This window comes from Quercus robur, chromosome 1 (assembly GCF_932294415.1).
Source record: "Quercus robur chromosome 1, dhQueRobu3.1, whole genome shotgun sequence".
Taxonomy (NCBI): domain Eukaryota; kingdom Viridiplantae; phylum Streptophyta; class Magnoliopsida; order Fagales; family Fagaceae; genus Quercus; species Quercus robur.
In genome coordinates, this window is record NC_065534.1 from 34,350,124 (window position 1) to 34,371,933 (window position 21,810).

The 21,810-nt window shown below is 33.2% G+C and overlaps 2 protein-coding genes across 8 annotated transcripts in view; one reads left to right on the forward strand and one right to left on the reverse strand.

The window, feature by feature from the left end:
• Positions 1-21,810, reverse strand: part of LOC126732640 (probable disease resistance protein At5g66910) — a 64,276-nt gene that overhangs the window by 28,940 nt on the left and 13,526 nt on the right. The gene's annotated exons all lie outside the window — the stretch shown is intronic.
• On the forward strand, positions 15,459-21,297 carry LOC126732716 (uncharacterized). 6 transcript variants are annotated; one of them, XR_007659540.1, is made up of 5 exons: positions 16,735-17,102; positions 19,476-19,522; positions 19,704-19,797; positions 20,279-20,930; positions 21,025-21,297. XR_007659540.1 is itself a non-coding variant. In XM_050435724.1 (4 exons), the coding sequence occupies exons 1-4, from the start codon at positions 15,635-15,637 to the stop codon at positions 20,311-20,313; spliced, it is 330 nt and encodes a 109-aa protein (XP_050291681.1). In that variant the 5' UTR covers positions 15,459-15,634; the 3' UTR covers positions 20,314-21,297. The 6 variants fall into 6 exon arrangements, 3 of the variants coding, with proteins under 3 accessions (XP_050291681.1, XP_050291675.1, XP_050291666.1); XR_007659543.1 differs by lacking the exon at positions 16,735-17,102 and adding an exon at positions 15,459-15,765 and having other exon boundaries at positions 20,279-21,297; XM_050435724.1 differs by lacking the exon at positions 16,735-17,102 and adding an exon at positions 15,459-15,765 and having other exon boundaries at positions 19,476-19,545; positions 20,279-21,297.

Below are 21,810 nucleotides of genomic sequence, written 5' to 3' on the forward strand. Positions count from 1 at the left end.
AAAGAAGAAACAGATAAGAAAAGGCAGAAAAAAGAAAGAAGAAAAAAAAAACTCTCACTCTCTGACTCTATCTCCATCTTGATTCTAAAAAAAAAAAAAAACACTGTTTTTAGTTAACTTACTCATCAATCGGTGTTAGCAATAGACTTGATGTGTTCACAGAGCTTCATTTCAGGTTCTTTTTTGCTTTCTCTTCCTTTGCCTCTTTCGTCTTCTTCAGCTACTGGGTGTCTGAGTTTTTTTCTTTTTGAAGAGGAGCTGCTGGGTTTTACTCTTTCTTTTTGGCTTTAGATCTTCTTCAGCTGATGGGTGTCTGAGTTTTTTTTTTTTTTTGGAAGAGGAGCGGCTGGGCTTTTGCTCTTTCTTTTTGGCTTTAGATCTTCTTCAGTTGATGGGTGTAAGTTTTTTTTTTTTGGAAGAGGAGCTGCTGGGTTTTTGCTCTTTCTTTTTGGCTATAGATTTCTCTAGAAGCCTATCTGTCTATGGAATGGTCCAAATGACCCCTTAAAGATTTAAAGTATTGTTTTGCTTTTGCTTTTGGCTTTACACGTTTTGTTTTATTCTTCTTTTTGGTTTTACACCTTTTTTTTTTTTTTTTTTTTAAGAAATCAGATTTAGTGGGATGGAACCATGAGGGATAGTGGGCTCTAGGTTGGTCTTAGTTTTAGTGTGGACCAAGTTGAGTCTTACACATTTTGCTAGTGGGTTGGTCTTAGTGGATTCAATCTTTTGCTAAAAAAAAGGTTTAATGCTACACAAAAAAAAAAAGAGTATTGATAAGTGATAACAAAATTATAAATTTAGAATAATTTACTTTGTATTAATATTAATTTTAATTTTTTTGTGCAGGTTTAAAGTGTAAAGTGATCATATTAAGTAGAGCTGCAATTGTGCTTTTGATAAACCAGGTTCTATTATTTTATACATTAAATTTATATTATTCTAGTTAAATTGTTATTTGTTTTCATTATAGATTGTGTTTCATTTATTCATAAATATTTTTTAATTACAAATGTCTACTAGAAAATATCCATCTGGATATGAAAAACTAAAAAAAAAAAAAAAAGACAGAGAAGAATTAATTGAATCTCAAAAAGGAGCTATGGACAAATTTATTACTAGTAAAAAACAAAATTTTGTAGAAAATTTGAGTGAAGGTTTCATAAATGAACAAGAAATTCATCAAAAAGAGTTGGAAGATAATGAAAATATACAACAAAATGATAATAACGAATGTAGTCATGATAATGTTCAAACATGTAATGTCACCATTCTTGATAATGAAGCTCAAAATAATTTAGAGGAGAGTGAAAACATTAATGATCAACCTAATTATATTCCTACAAATATTTTTGATCCAAGTCAATGGAAAACTATTGATATAAAATTAAGAGATTTGTTAGTAGAAAATGGTCCAATAAGAGTTGATGATCTAAACTTTCCTATAGATAAGAACTCTAGACATTTTTCTACTTCGCATTATATTCGAAAATTACCAAATGGAGAGAAACATGATAGAAAATGGTTAGTGTATTCGAAAGATCTAGATAAAGTATTTTGTTTTTGTTGCAAGTTGTTTAATTCAAAATCTAATAGAAATCAACTAGCTAATGGAGGAACTAAGGATTGGAAAAATATTAGTTCTATTCTTAAAAATCACGAAACAACCAATGAGCATATTACTAATATGAATACTTGGATTGATTTAGAACTAAGATTATTGAAGAATAGAACAATTGATAAAAATGTCCAAGAACAAATTAAGAAAGAGAAAGATCATTGGAAAAAAGTGTTATTAAGAATAATAGCGGTGGTAAAAAATCTTGGTAAAAATTATTTGGCATTCCGAGGAAAAAATGAAAAGATCTATCAAGAAAATAACGGAAATTTTTTAAGTATAATTGAAATGATTGCAGAATTTGATCCAATAATGGAAGAACATGTTCAACGTATTCAACATGGTGCAATCCATAATCATTATCTTGGACATAATATACAAAATGAAGTGATACAATTATTAGCAAATGAAATTAAAAGTAAAATTATAAAAAAGATTAAAGAAGCAAAATACTTTTCAATTATACTTGATTGTACCCCCGATGTAAGTCATCAAGAACAAATGACTCTCATACTAAGATGTGTGGATATTTCAATAAGTCCGATAAAAATAGATGAACATTTTGTGGAATTTTTAAAGGTAGATGATACTTCTGGAAAAGGTCTTTTCAATGAAATTATAAGTGCAATAGAAAATCTTGAGCTTGATATTAGTGATGTACGTGGACAAGGATATGATAATGGGTCTAATATGAAAGGGAAAAAACAAGGGGTACAAAAAAGAATTCTTGATATAAATCCTAAAGCATTTTACACACCATGTGGTTGTCATAATCTCAACCTTGTCTTATGTGATATAGCTAATTCTTGTCCTAAAGCTATATCTTTTTTTGGAGTAGTACAATGTATATACACACTATTTTTTTCTTCCACAAAGCGATGAAAAATTTTACAAGATAATGTGACACGTTTAACTCTTAAGCCATTGTCACAAACACATTAGGAAGGTCGAATTGAAAGTGTGAAAGCAATAAAATTTCAAGTTCTAGAAATAAGAGATGCTTTGTTACAATTGGCAAACACAAGTGAAGATCCCAAAACAAAAAGTGAAGCTAATTGTTTAGCAACATATGAGATTGAAAGTTTTGAGTTTTTGCTAGCTATGACTATTTGGTATGACATATTATTTGCTGTTAACTTTGTTAGTAAAAATTTACAATCGAAAGAGATGCATATTAATGTTGCTATAGATCAATTAAAAGGTCTCATGTCTTTTCTAAAAAAATATAGAGAAGATGGATTTACATCTGCTATGAATTCATCTAAAGAAATTGCAACCAAAATGGAAATAGAGCCTATATTTTGTGAAAAATGTATAATTCGTAGGAAGAAACAGTTTGATGAGAATGTCAATGATGAGACAACACAATCCGCTGAAGAATATTTTAGAATTAATTATTTTTTATATATAGTAGATCAAGCTATTTCTTCAATTGAAAGTAGGTTTGAACAATTTCAAATATATGAAAATATTTTTGGTTTTTTATTTAATTTTGAAAAACTAAAATCACTAGATAATGATAGTTTGAAAAAAAATTGTCTTAATCTTGAATGTTTTCTTACACATGAAACTTATTCAGATATTGATGGTTTAGATTTATTTTTAGAACTAAAAGTTTTAAAAGAAGTTTTGCAAATAAATGATAACTCTCCAATTAATGTACTAAATTATATAAAGAAGCTAGAATCTTTTCCAAATGCATGTATTGCTTTTAGAATATTACTAACTATACCTATTACAGTTGCTTCCGCAGAAAGAAGTTTTTCAAAATTAAAATTAATAAAATCCTATTTAAGATCAACTATGTCACAAGAAAGATTAAGTGGATTAGCCATATTATCAATTGAAAAGGAAATGTTAGCAGAAATTGAATGCAAAAATTTAATTAGTAATTTTGCCTCTCAAAAAGCAAGAAAAATAAATTTTAATTGAAAAAAAAAATATGAATTTATAATTAAATAAAATAAATGGCCCCATTTAAAGTATTTGCCTAGGACCCCCTAATTCATTGAACCGGCCCTCTATAAGATAATAAACAAGGTCTGAGGGTCAAATATACGGGAGGTGAGGGCAGCAAGAGTTATTTAGGCAAATAAGGCAATGAGAGGTTTTTGAAATAAAACACGTATCAATAGCATGTGCCTGCTCACATCACTTTTTATCACGTGGGGCAACCTTACCAGTACCACCACACACAAACCCCACTTTGTTTTGATTGTTTTCCTTATAATTATCATCAAATTTCTTTTCCCTGCGTCCCTCATCTCTTCACATTCTTTATGAGAATTCCACTCTATTTTTACACATTATTGGTTGTGATGAAAAGTGAGGGAAAACAGAGAAGGGAAATGGGGGAAGAGAAATGTGATTTTCTGTTATGGATGGACACCCAAAGTGGGCATGTCCTTCTGTATAGCTCAGATTATAAAATCTAGGAGTTATGGAGTAATGGTTTAGACCGTTACTCTACCCCACTAAGTCCACTATTCCACTCAATATTAATAGAGTAATGTGTATATAAACACCAAAAGTGGTACTCATTATACAGAAAACGAATTCCACATTTCTCATAGTATTTACAAAGTGTTGTGAGATTCTTAGGTTGTGGGTTATGTTTGCATCACTCTAGTAGTGTGCAACACCGTCGGAGAAACGTTTTTGGTTCGTGGGTTGCACAAATTGGAATTCAAAACGTGTTTGGATAGCTGGTCTATGTGGAGGCTGGCTCTAGACAACGTAGAATAATCTCAAGGCTCCTGTGTGATCGTCGGTTTAGGCCGAGAGAAGAATGCCGAAAAACCAATTATTTATATTCCGCTGCAAGTCTCTATTTTTTACATTGGTATCAAAGCATTTATAGGTTGTTCTCGATGTCATAGGCATATATGATTAGTTCTTAATGCATTTTATGCTTCTGTGATATGCTATGAATTTCTATGCACCTCACATGGCTTTCAATGGCAAGTTTTGATTCTGAGTATTTCGTGCCTTGAAATTAATATATGATGTTTATATTACATGTATTAATATCTACCTTAAATTTCGTAGCTCTCTTAAGTGTGCCATGAGATATAGTTTAACAAAACTTAGAACACCGAAACTTTAAGGAAAAAACTGCTCTTATATGATTTCTATTTGCAAAATATGATTTCATATTATGAATCTATGTGTTATAAGCTTTAAATCGATATATGGTACGTTAAAAATGGACTTGAAATGAAGAAAATATGAAACTTTGAAGTTTATGTCTGAAACTTGTTTTTTACTGTAAGATAACTGATGCTAGAGGTTGAAGACAACCACGTGTGCCTGTGGCAGTTCCACTTGCATTAAGGCCTAAAGTGACATCCAATCAAAAATCACAAGAGGGTCCCATAGATGTTTGTTTTATTAAAAAAAAATTATACACGTGTAATAGTAATACACACCACTCTTTTGAAAGTAGTGTAAATGTACAGTGCCTATGTGCCATTGTTTTTTGGGATCCTTGTCTCTTGTGAATTTTTTAAATAAGCCTACTGCATCGAACATGCCAGGTTATCATAAAAAATAAAAAAAAATAAAAAAATTATAACATTTAAAAAGCATGGCAACGTGAATATGTTTTTGAATAATGTTTCTAGTTTAAATAACATGAGGATGAAAGATTCATTATTCTTAGATTTAAAGAGCTGCTACATTTTACTAATGATGATACAAATTCTAGTTGTGGATATATTTTTAAGAAATATTTGTATGAATATCAATGGATATTGGGACATTCTTAAATGCTATGGAATTGATATAATTTCTAAATTGTTTAATTCCATGATTATTTATTAGTGAAATATGGTACATTTACACAACGTTAAATATTATATTTAACGCAACCAAAGAAATAATTATTTCTTAATAAAATAATGAGATGCCTATATGAATTGTTCTCATGAGTTTAAATTTTGATAGTATGTTTGGCTTAATAGTTAATTGATAAAATTGGTGAATTGTTTTCAATACATATATTTTGTAAATATGTTTAGAATTGAAATACGGAATAATGGGAGTATGGTTGAGTTGCGTTATCTCCCATACATAATTTTGCACAAATAGATTAAAATTAAGCTTAGTAATAAACACTAATGGCGCAAGAGATGATTAAGAAGCTTAGCGAATTTTCGATCTTGTGACGTGTGTTGATCATCTAAGTTTATTTTAGATCGAACGTCAAAATTTTTGAAATGTGTGTGTAATATCCCATTTGTGAAATTTTGTAGTGCAATGGCTTCCAAAGGTATAGTTGTTGATCTCAATAAAGGAGAGAAAATGGATGATGAAAATCACAATATTTGGCACTGCAAAATCCAGTATGTGCTGAATAAGCAAGAAGTCCTTGAGACTCTAACTCATTTGTTGAGTAAACCCGATGAGGGAAGCACTGAGCAACACCAACGTGATCTTGTTGCCTATGAAAGTTGGCGCAAGAAGGACTTGTGTGCACGCTTTACAATGTTAAGCAGCATGCATAACAACTTGATTGGTGAATTTGAGCAGTATACAACTGCACAAGACATGTGGAAAGCTCTAAAGCTAAGATATGGAGGAACGTTAGCCACTAGACTGCGTGGCTTAACAATGAAATTTGATTAATATAAGATGCGCTCTGAACATACGATGAAGCAGCATCTTAGGGCGATGTCCTCCATGATTCGAGAGCTCAAATCAGTTGGAAACAATCTTACTGATGAACAACAAGTCCAGGCAGTGATTCGTTCACTACCAAGTTCATGGGAGACGATGTGTCAAAACTTGACACATAATGAGAACATCAAAACATTTGATGATGTGGCTTGTCACTTGGAACTTGAAGCTGAGCGCCTTGAAGCAGCCAAGCTGATTGGTTCTATGCACATGGCTGAGACTAGCTCACGTAAGGCATCTAGACCTAAATGCAAGCAACCTGATTACGCTCCTGGACAAGAGAGACCTAATGGGCCACTGCCTAAGAAGGCTAAGTTTGTCAAGCGCAATACTAGAGGAAAGCGCGCAAAGAAGGACAAGTCTAAGTTGACTTGTTATAATTGCGGAAAGAAAAGACATTTTGCTCATGAATGCACTAAGCCAAAAAAGGTAACACCTAATCCTACATCTCATCATGTTTTTGTAATTAGTCATGTCCTTGTTGCTAATTCTGCTCCTATGTGGACTGTAGACTCAGCGGCAACAGAACATGTAGCACGAGATAGAGTGGGATTTGTGGAGTATCGCCGGATTCCTGTTGGCAGTAGAGACATCAAGGTGGGAAACGGAGCTAGCATGGAGGTACTTGGAATTGGTACCTACAAGCTAGAATTGCGATGTGGTTGCACTCTGTTACTCCATGACATATTGTATGCTTCAGAGATCCGGAGGAACTTACTTTCCGTAGTTACTTTGTTAAGACTTGGTTTTCGGTTTATTTTTTAGAATAATTATGTTTTATTGCATTTGGGAACAATTTATTATGGCCATGGTTTTATTTCAAATGGTTTTTTAATTTTGGATATTAAATATCATAATAATGATAGTTCAGTTTTTTTGATTTCATCTAAAGATGCTTCTGATAATTCAAGTATATGGCATGCTAGGCTTGGTCATATAGGGCAAGAAAGGATTACTAGGTTAGCTAGAGAAGGCATTATGGGCAATCTCCCTACGGTCACTTTGTCCACATGTGAACATTGTCTTGTGGGAAAGTCAAAAAGAAAACCATTTGGAAAAGCCACAAGGGCATCTTTTCCATTGCAACTAATCCACTCTGATATATGTGGTCCAATGAATGTGAGGGCAAGACATGGTGGTTTCTACTTCATCACATTTATATATGACTATACACGTTACGGTCATGTCTATTTGATTTCTCATAAGTCTGAGGCTTTAGATTGCTTTAGACGATACATGAGATTGGTTGAGAATCAATTAGACAAGAGCATTAAGGCTCTCAGAACTGATTGTGGGCGTAAGTATCTATTTGAGCAATTTAAGGAGCTCTATGATGAAAAGGGAATTGCAAGGCAGTTAACGATGCCTTATACACCGTAACAAAATGGTGTGGCGGAAAGGAGAAATCGAACACTACTAGAGATGGTTAGGTCAATGATGGTACAAGCAAACTTACCGATTTCGTATTGGGGGGATGCATTTTTTACTACAGCCTATATACCTAACCAAGTGCCCTCTAAATCAGTATCTTCCATACCTTATGAACTATGGATCGGCAAGAAACCTGATTTGAATAACTTGCGGCCATGGGGTTCAACAGGTTATGTTCACAATACTTCTCATAGATATGGGAAGTTAGGGCCTAAAGGAAAGAAGTGTATCTTTATAAGATATTCTGAGCATTCCAAAGGCTATATGTTGATAGGTGAACAACCTGATGGAAGTGTGACTGAATTGGAGTCACGTGATATGGATTTCATTGAAAGTGAATTCCCTAACATAGGTGAGGTTGAAAAGAACTTGACTTTTTATGAAATGATGCATCAGGAGGTAAATGCCCCAAGTAGACTAGTAGAGGACAAGGAAGAAATTACTGAAACTCCTAGAGACAGTGGGAGTGACTCACAACCTAATGGGAGCACACCACTAGAAGTTGATCCACAACAACCTCAACCACGTAGAAGCATACGTGGAAATATTCCTCATCGTCATTTTGAGATTGAGGGGGAAGCTTTCATGATTGCTTCACAGGATGATGATGAGCCAAAAATTGTGCAAGAGGCTTTCTTATCTTCTGTTAGTGATGAGTGGATGAAAGCAATGAATGATGAAATAGAGTCTATGAGGACTAATCAGGTCTGGGATCTGGTGGACCTACCGTCAGGGCGTAAAGCAATTGGGAACAAATGGGTTCTTAAAATCAAAAGCAAGGCGGATGGGTCAATAGAAAGGTATAAAGCTCGATTAGTGGCAAAAGGATACACTCAAAATGAAGGTGTTGACTACGAGGAAACCTTTTCTCTGGTTGTGAGGTTTGCCTCTGTTCGACTCATTTTGGCCATTGTTGCAAACTTGAATTTGGAATTATACTAAATGGACGTTAAAATAGCTTTTCTCAATGAAGAACTAGATGAAGAAATCTATATGGATCAACCTATTGGCTTTGTGAACAAAGGTCAAGAGCACAAAGTGTGCAAACTTAAGCGATCCATATATGGTTTAAAGTAGTCATCTAGACAGTGGTTCATCGAGCCATTCTATCAAATGGGTTTACGATGATCCAAGAAGATCATTGTGTCTATGTAAAATGATCCAAGGGAAGTTTCATTATTTTGTCATTGTATGTCGATGACATATTACTGGCCGGTAATGACATGAAGATGATTATCACCACAAAAGGGTGGTTGTCCTCTAACTTCGAGATGAAGGACATGGGTGAGGCAGATTATATTCTAGGGGTTAAAATCCTTAGGGATCGCTCAAAGAAACTTTTAGGTTTATCACAATAAACCTACATTAAGAAAGTTCTTGAGTGTTTCCAAATGCATAATTGCAAACCCATAGATACTCCAATTGCCAAAAATGAGAGCTTAAGCTTGGATATGTGTCCTAAGATTAAAGATGAAAAAGAAAAGATGGCTCGTGTTCCTTATGCTAATGCAGTTGGAAGCTTGATGTATGCAATGATGTGTACTCGGCCTGATATATGTTATGCTGTTGGATTAGTCAGCAAATTTCAGTCTAATCCAGGACTTGCTCATTGGAAAGCTGTCAAGAGGATATTAAGGTATCTAGAAGGGACAGCGAACTACGTCCTTTGTTATCAGGGTTCAAATTTGTGTATGATTAGCTATAGTGATATTGATTGGGGTAGTGACCTAGATGAATGCAAATCCACATCTGGATATGCTTTCTTGCTGAATAATGGTGCCATCACTTGGAGTAGTAAGAAACAACCCTGTATAGCATTATTGACTATGGAAGCAGAGTATGTAGCATGTTCAGTAGTTGTTCAGGAAGCAATTTGGTTAAGGAGGTTCTTTCAGAATCTTGGGGTTGTCAAGGATGCCTCGGATCCCGTTACGGTACATTGTGATAGCATGGCAGCACTTGCCTATGCTAAAGATTCTAAGTATCATGGTAGAACCAAACACATTGATATACGATATCACTACATTCGAGACATGGTTGCTTACAATGAAGTGGTTCTAAAACACATTTCTACAAGCCTTATGATTGTTGATCCTCTTACAAAGCCTATAGGAAGGGATTTCTTTCAGACTCATGTTAGGAGTTTAGGGCTATGTAGAATATGATGATATGTTGTTTTTAGTTACCATTTATTGTACTTTTTTGGGATATTTTGTTTTGAATACATATGATGTTATTCAGTTAATAATATGTATGTTTACACACACATATACCACATGATGAGTATTGTGGTATGAAAGGTATGTCGGCAGGTTTAGGTCGACTCACTCACACGAGCGATTGCCTCTGGCACTTGAGTAGTGAGCAGAGATGAGACATTGTGTCATTCAATGCTTATGTAGCATATATAGATGGTTGACACAAACAGATGTCGCCTTAGTTGGGACTAAGATGAGGTCTATAATATATTTATCTTGATTAGACCGTACATGGATAGCCCATGATCCATGTAGCCTGTGGTTAGCCAGATACGAGAACTGATTTGATGCCTGAGGTGGCAAGCGAATAAAGGACTTGAGTTAGGCGCTTGAGAAGCGACTAGACTAAGATTTGTACGGTATATTGAGTTAAGACATACGCTCTTGCTTAAGAGAACTCCACCGTAGCATGTATTTCATACTACATGTGCTTGCTTGACCAAAAGCGGAGGTGAGAGAATAAATCCCTGCTTCTTCACCGTGTGAGTCCCATGGATCTTTCATTAAGATCCTACTTATGCCCTTGTTACTTTTGACTATGTCATGAAGTTGAGGTTTTGATGTCTGCTACTTTGGCATGTTACCTATGGCCATGTTGGATTCAGTCTAAAGGGACATTGCTGGGAAAGTGATTGGAACAAAGTTGAAGGACATGAGTGCAAAGGGAAGACTATTTTTTTTAACACATCCTTATATTTGTACTCACTGTCGACAGGTTATAACACTTAAGGTAGCGAAATAATCGTGACTACATCTAGATAGTTATGATGGATCAAGCATAAGCCTGAGTATTAAACTCAAGAGGGGTTAGAGATGCTTGATCCGGTGTGTTAATATATGTCTAGGGCATAACGAGACACTTTAGGGATGTTGCTATGCTGGTCTTGGTATAAGATTTAGTATAGTGCTCCTAAATTTGTTTTTTCAAGTGTGCTTAGCGGTCGCACAACCTATTTGCTAGTATGAACACACTAAGAAACACATTGAGAGATGGATAATAGGACCATGCCCACAGTGGATGAGTGGGAGATGTTAGAAACTGAAAAGAATATGGATGGACACCCAAAGTGGGCATGTCCTTCTGTATACCTCAGATTGTAACATCTAGGAGTTATGGAGTAATGGTTTAGACCGTTACTCTACCCCACTAAGTCCACTATTTCACTCAATATTAATGGAGTAGTGTGTATATAAACACCAAGAATGGTACCCATTGTACAAAAAACGAATTCCACATTTCTCATAGTATTTACAGAGTGTTGTGAGGTTCTTAGGTTGTGGGTTATGTTTGCATCACTCTAGTAGTGTGCAACACTGTCGGAGAAACGTTTTTGGTTCGTGGGTTTCACAAACTGGAATTCAAAACGTGTTTGGATAGCTGGTCTACGTGGAGGCTGGCTCTAGACAACGTAGAACAATCTCAAGGCTCCTGTGTGATCGTTGGTTTAGGCCGAGAGAGGTATGCCGAAAAACTAATTATTTATATTCCGTTGCAAGTCTCTGTTTTTTACAAACATGATACATGAAGGAATATAATTTTGTGTGGGATGCAACAGTTCATACATAGTTCTTCTATTCTTCTCATGATTATTATGTGCTTCATCACCTATGATTGATGAAGAAGGTGAAGGTGAAGGTGAAGGTGAAGGTGTGTCAAAAAGATTACCAAAGTAAGTTTCAAAAATTTCTAATCTGCCTCTGTCGTTTCTAATCCAAATACTCATGCAACAGTGAATCCACAATCAAATAAAATAAAATAAAAACAAAATAAGGGAAAAAAAATGGAACGAAGTTACCAATAGAAGAATTTCCACCAGCTATGCTTTGCTCCAAAAAAAAAAAAAAAAAAATTGCCTCTGAATACGCAGTAGCTCCCCGGTAACAACACCAAAATTGCTTGCTCACTCCCAAGTGTAGGAGATCATAGCAATATAATTCTCGGAGTACCGAGGTCAAACCACAAGGAGCGGAGTAAATTCAAAGACAATGTAATTAAAAAAAAAAAAATTCGTAAAGATGAAGAATAATTTTTGCTTGGTAATTGTAAACAAGAATAACAATGATAACTGATTTAATTCAATAATGTAAATACTAGGGCATCAGAGTGTTTCCCTATATCGATATGAAATTCTTTGTGATCTAAAAAATTATATATTTCATAATTGATTGTTCTTATACAATTAAATACTTATGATTCGGTTGAACTGAGACAATTCAAGAACACATGATAACCTACATTAATAATGCGGTTAGAAAAGTTTTCCCAAAAACTCATTCACTTTAAAACCTGATTTCTATTTAAAACTATTAGAAATTCATATAAAAAATAAGAAAAACATGATTGAACTTATTGAAAGTATGGAAGAACTAATACATCAAAAGAAATCCAATTGAACAATCAAATATGTTGTTGACAAAATCCTAGAAAGAATTACATTGAATATTCATACTATATAGAAGAAACATAACCCCTAGCCTTAGCAAAAAGTTTAGGCTGCCATTAGAAAAAGAAAAATACAAGGTTTTCTCTGCCCAATTCGTTTTACACAGCCTTCCTTCGAAACCCTAACATAAAAAGTGTCCAAAGAAAATAAAACCTTAACTATTTTAATTTTCGTCCAGGTTTACAGCAGTAACTTGTGAGTTAATTTCAGCCTTAAAAAATTGACAATTTCGAAAAACTCAAAACTGGAAAGTTGTAGATATTTAAGTCATGGTTCCAACCCATGTAGTCTTGTGTCAATTGTCCAAAATACTGATCAGTGCTCAAATCTGAATTTTCCTTTTCAAATTCTGTCTCTTTGATTTCTTTCCTTATTTGAAACTTCCAAACATGGTAGACAACCCAAGCACTCCAGCTGCACCTCCTTAGACATTTAAGCATAATCTTTTAGCTCTTCTTTAGTTATAGTTTGGTCTCCATTCTCTCACAAACTTTTGTAAACTCATCTTTTTCACATGATTTCTTGAAAGTAGAAAATTACACACAATGAATGACATCTTATTCAAGCAATTATGTAAAGATCAGTAATAGAGACTAATGCAAATCATGGCTTAATTATACAAATTAAGCATAGTAACAAGGAGATAACACCCACATAAATATATAACAAGTATACATTTTAAGCCATTATCAGGCAGAGCCTCAATTGCACCATCTACAAGCTCAATCACCACAATTAGAGAACGCCATTGCTGCAAGCTCTTTTTTTCTCCCTCTCCCATTAGTTTTTCACTACATTATTTGTGATTTGGGTTTCAACTTTTCAAATCTATTTTGTTTTTGTGGTTTAGAATAGATGGTTGGGCCTGATTTATGGGAACTTATATTATTATTGAGATTGGTGAATAGCTTATTCTAAAAATAAAATAAAAAGATTGGTGAACAGCTATAGTGGTGGGGTGACTATAATTTGACTAAAATTATTTTATGAGTGTACTTTGGTGTTAGAGTTGTGTCCTAGTTTGGTAATTTACACTCAAACAATAATTTTAGACAAATATAGATCAAATGCTTAGTTGACAAAAAAAAAAAAAAAAAAAATTCTTCTCAATGTTCTCATAAGTTTTGCCAAACGCTTATACATGGTTTTAAAATTTGTGTTTTCAAAATGCACATTTTAAAAATGCTCATTTTTAAAAATGCACATTTTAAAACAACTTATCCAAATTGACCCTTATTCAAATATAATTTGTACACGTAAAGGTAAATATGATCAATCTGCAACAAAAACCTCCCTAGAGTACACTTCATCATAAGATCCAAACCATCATAAATGACAAATATACTTCATCATAATGTTAAGATCAAAACCATGGGGTTGTACATTTGGCCCTTAATTAAAAGTAAAACGAAACTCACTACAATTCTTAAGCTATGTTTGGTAACAGTTATTGTTTTCTATTTTCAAAAACTTCTTGTTGGAAATAGAAAGAAAAAACAATTTTCTTGTATTTTTGAAATAAAAAACATGTTTGATTAGTTAAAATAATATATATATATATATATATCATTTTCTGAAAGGAAAAAAAAAAAAATTTGTTTGGTAATTTTAATGATGCTAAAACAAGATTCTATACTTTTTATAAAAGGCAAATGGAAATTATTATCCAAATATGAAAATGTAGCACATAGGGTGATTGCAAATTTACAAAGAAGCTATATGCTATATAATTTATATTCTATGTGCACAAAGCTATATGGTATCATGTGCACTTGTTGTATACACTCGCATGAATAGTGTATAATATGGAACGCTTTACATGAACAGAAAATATAGACCAATAATGGTACTTTTGACATTAAAATATATATATATAGTGAGAACCCACCGGGGAACTAAGTCAACATTGCACACGGAAACCCACCAATAATTTTTTTTTTTTTTTTTAAAAGCTGAATGTAGCTGTTGTTTCTTGTTCCCATGTGTCAGACATTTTTCCAAGCAAATATATTTTTTAATATCATTGTTTAAAAAAATAATAATAATAAGATGCCGGACCCAAAAAATATTCTCATTTGGTCATCTCTTTTTGTTCCTTTTTTATGTACTATGGAAGCATTTGTTTTTTTAGGTCTCAAATTTTATGAAAACTTATATTGATAATAATAATAATAATAATAATAATAATAATAATAGATTATTGTTGAATGAATAGAAGAATTAACGGTTTCCTTTGTTGGCCGTGACGGTCAGCAGCAGTAACGATTCTAGGAATTTTTTTCAGGGTGTTCCTTAAGAAGCATAATTTTTTCCAATGAGAGCTCTTAGCTCCAGGAATTTTTCCCAAATGTATTGTTGTTTAGTTATTTCATTAATTTGTTTGTCTTTTATAAACCATAATTTGTTATATTGTTGTTTCATTAATTATAAAATTATTAATTGTTGTTTAGTCTAATATAATATAATTTATTTGTCTTTTATAATGTATTGGTTAATTAAATTATTAATTATTGTTTATTAGTTGCTTTCCCCAATTAATTAGTGGTTAATTAATATCCCAAACAAACAAAATTAATTAGTTCAGCTAATTACTATGATTGTTTGATCCTTGGAATATCACACTATTACTTAACAAAAAAAAAATCAATAAATTATACAACACAAAAATATATAGGCTGTACAGCTTAAGTCCAAGTCTAAAAAAGAGTGATTCGATACATATTTTATGACCATTAATTGAATTAAGCAACTAGCACATAGCACACAACCATATTTATTAATTATTAATTGCACACTTGTACTAGCACTAGCACTAACACACTGCACACTTGCACTACCCTGCCCCAATGCCCCATGGCCCCAATCACAAGACTAGAGTCAATCAGATAAAGCCAATTTATTATATCTCACCAAAAGACACCAACACCAACACTAAAAGATAATTAATAATCTCACCAACACCTTACACCAACACCAACACCAACACCAACACCGAATAATTTAGCAAAAAAAAAAAAAAAAAAAAACACCAACATCGGATAAAGCCAAAAACAGGGTAAATATTAATAAAGAGAATTAGAGAAACTAAGATGAAGAGAGAGAGAGACAGAGATGAAGAGAGAGAGAGACAGAAGTCTGAGATGAAGAGAGAGAGACTGAGACTGAGATGAAATCATGAAATACCTTGAGGTTGATGGGCCAGGGCGATGCAGTTGGGGCTCTGGCAACACGTCGAGGCGAGGAAGACTGATCTGATTTGGCGATCTCCTTCTTCGATCTGGAGGCTGAGGCTGAGGGGCCGGGGGCGGCACCGTCGGGACTCTAGCAGCACATCGAGGTGAGGAAGACCGATCTGATCTCCGATCTCCTTCTTCGATCCAGTGATCTCCTTCTCTGATCCGGCGATCTGTTAGTTCTGGCATTCTGGAGCTCAGTTAATTGGGTTTATGGGTTGTGTTTTTTTCTTTAGACTTTAGGTTAGGTTTCTTTCTTTCTTTCAAGCGTCGTCTGTTGGTTTCTGAGAATCTAATTTCAGTATATTGGGATTTGGTTTGTTTGCTTTGTTTGCTTTGTTTGTTTTTTATTTTTTAGTTTTATTTTTGGAGAATCCGTGGGTTTGCTACTGTAATCTGTTGGGTTTGCTTTACCTTGTTTTTTTCTTTAGATTGAGTTTGCTTTACCGATTGATGTTGGGCTTTTTTCCTGGTGGGCTTGCTCCGTTACAATTTTATTTATTTTTTCAAATTATAGTTCAAAAAAATTTTTGGGCTTTTTTTTTTTTGCTGCTTGAAAGTAGAACAAATATATATATATATATATATATTTTATTTGAGGGTATTCCTAATTTGATTGAGGATGTCCTTTTTTTTTTTTTAAAGGGTAAACAAATAAAAAAAAATTAATTATATATATATATATATATTCAGTTCAGGGTGTTCCTGGGAACACCCTAGGACCAACGTGGCGTCGCCATTGGTCAGCAGCGCATTATGGCCGGCCATCCTTGAATAAAAGTAAATTTCCAAGTCATGGAAAACTGCAAAATGGGTGCACACAGCAAACTACTATTCAAGTTTTTTTTAAAACAAAAATGGGAACATCTAATTGTTTTATACGCTAAACATAGAGTATATCCATCGGTTTTACGTATGAACACGGTTTTCATATGTAAAACCGACGGATATACTAAATACATGGATACAAATCAATCACAAAAGGCAGTTTCATGTTAAGCATTAATTTATTATTGGTAAAATAAAGCATTAATCTATATATATATATATATATATATAACCGAAGGTTTTGAAACTTCCACAATTTTCCACATCAGCATTTAATTTAATTTTTTTCTATTTTTTAAATTTGATTTAAAAATAAACCTAATTTTTCCCCGTTACAAAACCCGATAACTCTTTAAAACCAAAAAGTAAAACTCACCCTTTCCTTCCCTAAACCAGCAGTGTCTCTTCTTTGCTCACAACCTCACACACTAAAACATCTCCTTCCCTAAACCTAAAACTCACCATTTCCTTCCTCCAAAATCAAAACCCCAAACTCAGATTCTTCCCTTGTCGCCACCACCGCTATAGATGGCCACCACTACGGATCGCCGCTACAGATGGCCACCACTCAGATTCTCACACAACCATCGTCACTTCTCCGGAAACATTACCAGTAAGTTTTTAATTTTGTTCTATTGTTGTGGAGCTAAACTACCTCTGAAAACATGTATAAGTAGATATTCTCTAATTTCAATCAAAACTGCATCATGGGTTTATACATGGCTGTATTTTGATTGAAATCAGAGAAGCCCCAACACCCTGAGGCAGAACAACCCCACTTGAGAGTGTGGCTGAAGAGAATAGAATCCCAACCCTTCACCCTTAAAGTGTTTGACAAAATTCCTGAGCCAAACTGAAAAAGGGATCCGACTTTAGAAAGTTTATGTCAAATAATTGAAAATTGCTTCCTATGTATTGAATGGGGAAAAAAAGAGTCACAGGGTTGATTCAGTTTAGGAATAGAGTTAGATAGTACTTCAATGGAAAAAAATAGAATGAAGATAATCGGATGGGGAAATCTGTGAAAGTCTAAATAGAATGAGCTTTGTTGAAAATTGGTTTTGGTGTCATTAAAATGTGGATGTGTTTTGAAGTGATGACGTGGGTGTTTTTTATCAATTTGTGAGTGTGAGAAAGTTTAAATTACTATCTAGGTTTTCATTTTTGGGAAAGCCTATATTTGATCATGGGAATCAAATGTGTAGATTGTGGACCTGGAATTAGTCATTGGGTTGTGATCAATGGGGAGGTCACCTACTTCTGTGTTTTAGTTACTTTGGTCCTACACATCTACTTCTCTATTTGGTAACCAAATTTGGTTCTATTTGTGGAGCTAAATTTCAGTTTCAATTTCTGTAGGTTCAGTACCCTTTCTCTAACATGATAGTTTTGAATGAATCCGTAGCTTAGACCTTGAGTTTAACTCAAACTAGGTTTTATGAAATTTGTAATTTTAAATGGAAGACTGAGAATATAGTGACATGCTCTCTTTGTGTTTAATTCTGAATTTTTTTTTTCCAAATGCTTGATTGAGGCCAAAATAGGACTTGTCCAAATGCTCAATTTTGTGCCTAAATCAGTACAGGTTGAAAAAAAAAAAAAAAAAATCAAGTTCCCTTATAACATATATGTATGTACACATGCATAATCTGTCTGATTGACCCAAGTTTTTCCAAACTTTTCTGTTTTGGTATGTATAAGTGTTATGGTATTCATATTCTTATTCAAAATTTATGTTCGTTGAGGATTCATAGCTGAACTCAAAATTTTGGGAGTAAGGCTTGCTTTTTGTTGTAGTTTTATTGTTCATTGCCTTCAAATGTTATAGTTACTGCCAAATTTGCATCCAATTGTATACATAAATTTCCTTGGCATCTAATCTTGGAAGATCTTTTACTTACTGAATTTGTTGAGGACTAAATAGGGCAAGTGGCCCATATCTCATTAAGATTTCTTCTAGATAAGGTTTAAATAACACACAACCAAGTTAGCACTTAGCAAAATAGTTCTTTGAAAGTAGTGTAACTTCATCTACCTATGAATTATGTTGAGTTTGAAACCTAAGGATTAACATATTGCACTTTAACCACATGAGGTTTATTTTTATTTGCATTTGATATATAAATATATTGTATTCAGATTATAATAAAGTTGCTATTTTGTTTCATGGCATTCTTTTATTTAAACAATTTGGGCTGCAAAATTTTTGAGGTGGGTAAAGTGTAACCTTTCAAACCACAATTTGGCAAATCAAACTCATCCCAAACCATATGTGATGTTGTTTAGTCATTTTATCTTCAATCATAATTTCAAATTGTTCATGAAATCCTTGATTTGAAAGGAATTGTCTTAGAGTGGTTTGTAAGTAGATTTTAATACGGTAGAAACATAAAGTCAAATTTCCATTTTAAATGTTGGGTATGATTAGACAAACATCGAAGCTTACCCATCACATGATTAGGCGAGCATCAATCAATCATTAGAACGTAAAAGGAAGTTAGTGGATTTGTAATATAAATGCATAGACCCAGAAGATAGTTGGAGAGGATTGCATAATCTGATGATGGTGGTGGCAACAATGTTCCCTCATCAAGTAGTTTTTTTATCTTATTATTGGAATTTTTTATTGAAAGCATCGTTTGTTTGTTTTTTTTTTTTTTTTTTTTTTTTTTTTTTTGCTTTAGTTTCAAAATTTCAATTGATGGTTTCAATGTTTTATATACTTCTATGGTTTGAAGAATACTTCTTTAATGATTATAAAAAAAGTAAAAAAAAGAAAAGATTAGTGGTGCTGGCATTGTAGAATTCAACAAGTTATGGATAATAGAGCGTCTCTATGCACAAATTTACTAATCCATTGTTTGGTTTGTTATCCGCTCATCCAATAACACCCTTGATATCCCTGCTTCAGAAGGTACAAAACAATGCAAAAAAGCTTCACTCTATTGCAACATGGATTATTTATTACACCTTCTTGACTCTTCAGATACCCAATTGGATCTCATGTTGTTGGAGCTTTCAGCATGCCTTGCGGTAATTGTTTCTTTTGTTCCATGGTAATATCACTTTGAGATGCTACACTTTACCTTGTCCAATTCTTTACTATTATCTTTAATGCTGTCAGGACTACTTTAATAAATGCTGTAATAATTAGCTTCATTTTTTAAGAAAAATTATGTAACACAAAATTGATTTTTTTTGTAATTGGGTGAAGGGTGAGGACGAATTATGCGATGATTTCTCTGCTTATAACCAGGCAAAAGGAACTTTTTTTGATGGAGAAACTAGGTTGTTCCTCCGCGGTAGTGGTAATTATGCTTTCAATGTCTTACTTTTATTGTTTATGGAGAATAATATTCTAAATTAAAGTCGCTCATTCTTCTTTGGTATGTTTGATTCTTAATTTTTTTGTTTGAGATATATGCAATGTTTACTACATATTAGCTTTATAAATGTACTGTTCAATTTCTAGATATCATAATGAAGTGAACCCCATGTTCAGTTTTATAGGAACATTAATGTGAATTGTTTTGTTTCACTATGGTGACTCTAAATCAAAATAATATATACTTTTCAAGGATAAGATTCAGTCTTTCATTTGGGATTACTAGAGAATCTTTCTCCCTCATAGTGTATATATATGCATATACATAATTGATCTATTGGCTTGGATCTTCAATTATGCAACATTTGGCTTCTTTCTATATGTAGATAGTACATAGAACCCTAGGGGAACTTGGTTAGTTAAAGACAGTTTGGGTAAGCTTCTACAATGTTTTGTGCTTTCAGAGATGTTGATCAAGTGTGTTGTGATGGGGTTGTAATGCTTGGGTGCATGCCGAGTGTGAGAATATTTCCAGCAAGCTTTTCAAGGTGTGCTTAATACACTTGATTTATGAATTGTGATGTCAATTTCTATTCCTGTCATATATGCATTTATTCACTAACTTGTGTATGGTTTAAAGGATCTAGAGAATGTAGATTACTATTGCGCAGATTGTAAAGCAAAATCTAATTATGAGTCACAGCTTCAGAAAAATACCAGCCAAATGTGAAGTATGTCTATCCTATTTTTGTGTGTGTGTACAATTCTTTTCCCTCCAGTTGATTTTTGGGGCAATTATATATTTGACTTTATAGACTAAGGAGTTTATCATCAGGTTTTAAGCATAATTTTGTGACAATTTTTTAAGTAGGTCTTTAGGAAATAATGGACAAAATGTTCTACCTGAGATCATTAAGGATTCATTAAGATGCTTCTTTATTATTTTATATTCCCCCCATCTTAGAGTTATGTGCAAGTGCAGTTCATGTGGGTTAAAGAAGTTTAAACCTAGAAGATCAAATTCTACCTGAATTGTTATTTGGAATTTTCATTTTCTGGGTTTTGTTACTTTTTTATATTTCAATTAGGTGGCACTCTCCATATCTATGTAAAGAGGTCAGTATTTTCTTTTAAGCTTTTGTGTTTTTGTCAATCTTTACACACACCTGGACAATTCCATTAAGACAAAGAAACCAATGATGTTTCATAGTTATCAGAAGGGCAAGATCAAGGACTCATGTTGAAGGTCGAGCAAGTTTGGATTGTAGCTGTTGACTCAGGGTAGAGTATCAAAACAGAGCAATGGAAGAATTGTAGCCGTGACTATATAAATGACAGTGTTTATATTTAAAATAGCTATACTACTTGTACTTTAGGATTAGCTTAATTCATAGTTATTATTTATATACACGTCTATTAATCTGATTGGTTGTAGAGGCTAGATTCGTATATTGTGGAGTTAGTAAGAAGTTAGTTACTCTCAGACTTTGTATAAATACTTGATGGACATTCATTTTCTTTCAATGCAATATAGAATTCTCTTATCAAATTCTCATAATAGTTACTTTGTTGTCTCAAATGACATGGTGCCTCAATGAAAGAGCTAGCAAGAAAAGTTCAAAATTCCAATTTTGACAATTTTTAGTCCAACCTTAGAAACAAACTCTAGCAGCCATGGTATGACTCCACTGTGTAGGTTAACCCTATAAGAACTTACCCGTGCATCGCACGGGTTAGGGACTAGTTTATTAAAGGTAGAAAGTATCCATCGGTATCCTATGTTTATAAGAGCTTTTATGTTTAACTAGTGTTGGTGGCACATGCAAAGCATGTGAGTGAAAAAATTAAGATAGTATTTTTATTTGAAAAAAAGTATGAAATTATATACATAAAATATGTTTGTTTATACAAAATTAATCTCATTCGTATAAGAACTATGATACCTATTTATTAAAGGCAATATCTACTCATTAAAAACTTCTAAAAATGATAATAA